At 52.2% G+C, this 6,273-nt stretch overlaps 1 protein-coding gene across 1 annotated transcript in view; it reads right to left on the bottom strand.

The window, feature by feature from the left end:
• Window positions 1–6,273, bottom strand: part of Mical3 (microtubule associated monooxygenase, calponin and LIM domain containing 3) — a 213,500-nt gene that overhangs the window by 23,537 nt on the left and 183,690 nt on the right. Inside the window, exons 27-28 of the mRNA XM_010630661.1 lie at window positions 5,317–6,271; window positions 4,797–4,891 (exon numbers count right to left, since the gene is read on the bottom strand). Coding sequence (XP_010628963.1) covers window positions 4,797–4,891; window positions 5,317–6,271 — 1,050 coding nt within the window. The remainder of the gene's footprint in view (window positions 1–4,796; window positions 4,892–5,316; window positions 6,272–6,273) is intronic.

Genomic DNA, 6,273 nt, shown 5'->3' with positions numbered 1-6,273 from the left:
TTTTCTTTTTTTTTTTTTTTTTTTTTGTACCGGGGATTGGGCCTTTGTGCTTGCGAGGCAGGCACTGGAACCACTGAGATAAATCCCCGGCCCTGGGTTTACTTTTCTACCCGCCAAGCAGAAACCTCTTTTTCCTAACCACCCCCAATTCTCCGCCTCAGTGACTGCTGTATTATTAATGTGTGCTGTTAATGTGCGTGTGCAGGGACTGCTCTTCCTTCATTCCTCTGCTGTGGAAATCCATCCACTTCCTGCTGCTGAATGTTTCATGGGATGGGATGGTGGGAAGTGGGGTTGTTTTTGGATGTTAGACACAGAGGGACACAGGCCACTGCACCTCACACTCTCTCCCAAAGCCTCTCTCCCAGCAGTGACAGGGATGTGGGCAACTTGTTTGCTGTACTCAGGGAAGGGAACTCAAACTGCTTATTGCCCAGAGTATTTCAGGTACTAATGCTAAAGGACCTCTTCTCCTGCAGTAAGCTGCCTAGATTACCAGGGTCAGCCTTACTGCCTTTCTGGTTTACTCACTGGCCACGTTAAGTGGCTAAAAGGCTGTCAGAGCAAGGTGGCGAGGTGACTCTAGTCCAGTGGCCTACAGGATAGGGAGACTGAGAACTAGGAGGGACTGACTGCAAGGCCCCGCTGCCCTTGCTGCTCCTCCATCCATCGTGGGGACCAAGACGGTGGGAACTGCACTTCACAGGTGTACTGGGTGCAGCCATCTTTAACTTTTGAGCATGGAAATCCTGCCTCAGACTGACTCATCTCTCCCACAAAGCAGAGTGAGCAGAAGAATTTCATTATCAGAATAGGCCAGTTTAAAGAAGGAAAAATGCTGGTGTGGTGGCCCATGCCTGGTAATTCTGGTAGCATGGGGGAGGCTGAAGCAGGAAAATCACAAGTGAGCCCAGCCTGGGCAGTTTAGCAACTTAGTGAGACCCTGTCTCACTATGGGACAGATTTCAATGTGAAGGCTCTGGGTCCAACTGCCAGCAACTAACACTCACACACACACACACCCAAAAACAGAAAAAAAGAAACACTCACAGGGCTCTGTCGCTACCACCTAGAGTGGCAATGACCGCTGTACCTGTGGTTGCTGTGAACACCGGCATGTGTGTGTGTCGGGGGGAGTGGCAAAGTGGACCCCATAATTTAGGCACTGCTGGGCCTGGTTCCACCTTGGCAGTGGCAGCACACTTCCTTCAGTGTGCCTGAGAGTCTGAGGCCAGCAGGAAAGCTGCCCTGCCACCGTGATGCTGGGTGAGGGGCCGTGTGAGGGCAGGTGCAGCACTCTTAGCCACAGTGGCTGAGAGGAAGTCACATGACTCAAAATGAAAGTCAGACGGAGCACAGAAAAAAGATTAATGGGAGCTACCTAGTTGGTGGGGCTGCAGGTACTTAACTACTTAAAATGGAACAACTACTACTTTTTTGTGTGTGCTGCTTGGGCCTCACACATGGTAGGCAAGCACTTTACCACTGGGCACTTCACCACTCTTCTTTTGAGACAGTCTCACTAAGTTGCCTAGGCTGGCTCAGCTTTCCAAACTGCTGGGATTATAGGTGTGTGCTACTGTGTCCAGCTATCTTCCACATGCTGTATGATGAGCATTTTAAACAGAAATATAAGTTATCCTTAGTGTTTTTTTTTTCCTCTGTAAAAACAAAACCCAAATACTTGCTTTGTTGGTGCCTGACTCAGGGCTGGGGTCTGCCCCATAAGAGGAACCATTGCCCCACCTCAGTATGGCCAAGGTGGCTCTTGTGTCCCCTGGGCCCCACTTCTTATTCTGAAAAACTTCAAACCCTCAGAAACACTGAGAGAGGAAGACCATGAATGTTTGAATATCCTTTATCTGCATTTTCTCACTAACATTTTGTGGCATGTTCCCTCTGTGAGTGTGTGTGTGATTTTTTTTTTATTCCCTGTTTTTCTGAGACAGAGTCTCCATACGTAGTCCAGGTTGGCTTGAACTCACAAACTTCCTGCTTCAGCCTCCTGAGCGCTGTAATACAGGTAATGTGCCACCACACCTGGCTGTGTGTGTGTAATCTTTATATACAGTATAACCTTTTCTGTTTCTGAATCATTTGTAGACATCATGAACTTCCGTTCCTAAAAAATCCAGCATGTTCTTCCTCTTAAGGACACAAAAACACTTTCCTACAGAATTACAGTTCCTCTGTCGCTTGTAAGGAACTTGATGCTGATTTGCTAATAATAAGTTTAAACAATACTACACCCACTATTCACAATAAAATTTCCTTAATTGTTTCAACATGTCCATTACGGCTACTTTGGTTCTGGTTCACTTTCCCGCTTTGGCTTCTGTGTCTGGCAGACACAGGGGCCTTGGGCTTGCTCAAATGACTGTACACCTTGGAGGGAGCCAGGCCAGCCGCTGCCAGGCCCTGCTCTATCTTCGGTATGTCCCATATGAGCTCCAGTGAGCAGCCTTGTCCCTGCAGGGTGCACCGGGTGCGTAAGGCCTCAAAGGCCCCATGTCCCTCAGAATCTAGGGCTGTGACTTCTTCCCACAGGCAGAGGAAGGGAGCTTCTGTACGCCTGGTGCCGGTGAGGACTGGGAGAGGCTGTGGCCAGTGGGAGGTAGTACGCAGACAACAGCTGCAGCACAACCTGTGCTCAGCATTCTGGAAAGTGTTTCTGTCATTTGTGGAGAAGGCAGTGGAGACCTGACCATAGACTGAAGTATTTGGCCAACATGACAGAAATTATCTGAGCATCTGCAACTCAGAAGCAAAGGGAACCCTGGACCATTCTCCTTTCTTCACAGACCTCCTTAGGACCTCCTAAGGCAGCACTTGTTCCCAGTGTTGGAATGCTTTTAGGGATCCACACGCAAATCCTGAAGCAATCCTTGGGTCAGTACCAGGACGCCTCTGTAGGGACACCTGGCAGGCAGCACCCTGAACCCAGCCTGAGAGAGGACACACAGACTCCCAGACCACCAATCAGTGCACTCAGTGCTGGCCAGGGGAGTACACATGAGGCCTGGCACTGCAGATGGGTGGAGCAGGAAGGAAGGGGGCTTTCTAGGACACTGTAGAGAGCTGGCCTGGCCCAGGGGATGAATGCACACAGGATGAGAAACAGGCCGACACGCTTTTTCGTTTGCCAAGTTATTAAAGGGGAACTGGAGCAGGCAGGGCAGAGGAAACTAGAAACAGGCTGCACAAGTCATCTTTATGAATAGGCACATGCAGGGCACAGGAGACCACCCAAAGCCTCCCCCGGCTGGCCTGCAGGCTGACAGTTAAGGCTGTTGATGGAGAGGGCACACTCAGGCCCAAGCCCAGGGAGGCTTTGTCAAAAAGGTATTATCATGTTCTGGGGAAGTTTCTCATTCAAAAAGGGGAAAAGGGAGACAGTGGGCACCTGAGGTCCCACCCTGGACAGGAGGGGACCAAGCCCAGGGCAGCACAGCTCACAGCGGTGTCACCGCCTTGCTGCTGAGGCCTGCCCGGATCTCAGCCCCCATCTGGTCACTGTCACTGAGATGCAGATGTCCCACTAGAACTCTCCCCGGTTCCACTCCTCCAATGTCACTGTACCCAGACAAAGCTGCCAGAGCCCTGGGAAATCAGAAGACTGAATGAGCGCCAAGGGAGACCGGTGATGGAGGAGCTCTCCACATGGAGACCTTTGCTTCTCAGTAGAGCTGAGCAGCCATACTTCCTAAGCCCTGGAGCAGCGAGGCTCCCATGTCAGGCTTAGCATATATCCAGGCCAGTTTTGGAACCAGTTCTTTTTTTGTTTTGTTCTTTTTGGTACGAGGGATTGAACCCAGAGGCACTGAGCTACATCCCCAGTCCTTTATATTTTGAGATAGGATCTCACTAACCTGCACAGATTGGCCTTGAAGTTACAATCCCTTGCCTCAGCCTCCCAAGTAGCTGGGATGATTACAGGCATGCACCATTGAACCTGACATAGGATTGGGTTTTATTTGGGTATAGGGGAATGAACCCAGGGCCTTTGCACTGAGCTATATACCCTGCTTCTTTTTAAAGGAACTTTTTCAGAGACAAGGTCTCATTAGGTTGCCCAGGTTGGGCTCCAAATTACAATTCTCCTGCTTCAACTTCTGGGACAGCTAAGATTATAGGTGAATACCACCCACCTGGCTGCACCCATTCCTTAACAGTAAAAAGTTCTCTTCAATGAACAAACCTATCAAACAGGCAGGCTGATCGGGTCCATCCCTAAAGAGTAACTTGGTTCCACTGCCTATCCACGAACGTAGCCCTGTTCCCTCCTCCCTGACCCTGGAGTCCAGGCAACCCATCTACTGTCACCAGGCCTTGGCAGATTCTGCTCCATGTGAGGACTTCTTAGAGAAAAAGAGCAAACAGACAATGCCAAGCTGCTTCCTAAAACCTAAGTAAAGCTTTCTGCAGGGAATACCTCAGCCTTCTTCACATGAGCAAAACCCAAAACTCTTTTTTTTTTGGTACCAGGGATTGAACTCTGGACCTTGTACTTGTGAGGCAGGCGGAGGAACCACTGAGCTAAATCCTCAGCCTCCAAAACTCTTGCCATGAAACAAATACACCAAGGTACTCTTTCAAAATGCCTGAAGCGACTCCTGTGGCTGGTCCTTGGGCTCTGGGTAGGGCTCTGTATTCTGCTGTCTGCCAGCTGGGAGATCAGAGGGGGCACACACTCTCAACCTTAGCTTTAGATGGTCTTTCCCTGTCTTCTACCTTACCAGAGGCCAACCGTCGTCAACCCTCCTGAAGACCCTGCCATGACCACGGGACTCACCCACCTCTCGTTTAGACTTCTGAGAGGTCCTCTCGAGGATGTCGTCGCTGGAAAGGTCCGAGTCCTCTGAGAAACTCAGCTGGCGCCGTAGCTGCAGCTCTAAAGGGGAAAAGAGGCCACATGAAGACAGCAGCCAGCATCAGTGTCTACACCCCTGTGAGCAGCTGGGGAAGGTGTGAGTGTGGGAGCTGACCCCTGTCCCACCGGGGCAGGACAACACTAAACAGATGGCACCCAGACATCCTGGAAGGACTGTCCTCTGCTCACTACAATCAGGCCCACCTTTAGTGTAACGTGACTTTAAGAAGGGCACCAACCTCCAGATGCCCCACCCCAGTTTCAAGCTGGCTTTAGCGTCATTTTATGGAGAGGGACAATGTTCTGGGCACCTGTGCTTTGGCTCCCATCTCATTTAAGAACCCTTGGTGGAGCAGGACATGAAAAACGGGTCTTCTGAGAATGACAAATGACCAGAGGATGCACTGCTCATGCCATGCTGGGAGGTTGCTCGGCTGTGGACATACCTGCTCTCACGATAGGAGACATCCTGTGCCTGCCGGAGTCCACGGTGGCACCGCTGGATGCAGTGCTGGAGCAGGACTTTTCATCGCCCTTCTTCTTCTTGTCCTTCTTGTACCCAGAGAAGACGGACTTCCACAATGACTTGGGCTTGGCAGCCACCTCATCCAGGAGGCTGGGGCTGGCTTTCTCTGGGGGCCGGCTCTCCCCTTTGGACTTCTTCTCTTTTTTGTTTCTGCGGGGAGAGAAGAGGGACGACCTCTTTTTGCTCTTCCCACTGGAGCCCTCGGAGGAGGTAACAGAACCATCCGGGCCCCCTGAGTCCGAGGGAGGAGACAGGACCTCCTCACTGGTGGCTTCATGCTTCAGGGTGGGCTCCTCAAAGCCTCTGAGACCTGGGCATTTGGGAGACTTGTGTTCTTTGCCCTGGGAGGGCACTGAGGACACCCTGCGGGACCTGGAAGCCCCGGATGCCATCTCCATCTCCTGCATGCGGCTCAGCTGCTTGGCCATGGCATCTCTCAGAGCCTGGCTCTTCACAGACTTCTCCCGGGCTCTCATGCGCTCCTCGGCCAGCTCCTTGGCTTCTGGGGAGACCCAGGGCAGCCCCCTCTTCTGCAGCTGAATGCTGCCCTCCAGAGCAGGCAGCCTCCCATTCTCCTTGGCTGGGGGCGGGTGGAGGGGCTTTTCTGGGCGGGACCAGCAGGAGGGGGGCGTGAAGAATTTATCCTGCAGACTGGAATCCTCGGTCTTGTCATCGTACGTGTCCTCCACGTCATCAGCATAGGGGATCTCCTCTACACTCTCCACAAACGACTTCCGCACCTCCTCCCTGGGGGGCTGGGCAGGCTCTCGAGGGGGCCGCATGAAGGTGGGTGGGGGAGGTGGGATGACGGAGGCCTGGGGCTCGGCCTCCCTGTGCTCCGGCTTCCTTCGAAGGGTGGCGGGCTCCTCGTCAGGGG

The sequence above is a fragment of the Fukomys damarensis genome, unplaced genomic scaffold, assembly GCF_012274545.1.
Source record: "Fukomys damarensis isolate Sample0158 unplaced genomic scaffold, DMR_v1.0_HiC HiC_scaffold_5, whole genome shotgun sequence".
NCBI lineage: Eukaryota > Metazoa > Chordata > Mammalia > Rodentia > Bathyergidae > Fukomys > Fukomys damarensis.
The sequence above is the reverse complement of the archived record's forward strand: the minus strand, read 5'-3'. Positions and strand labels throughout refer to the sequence as shown.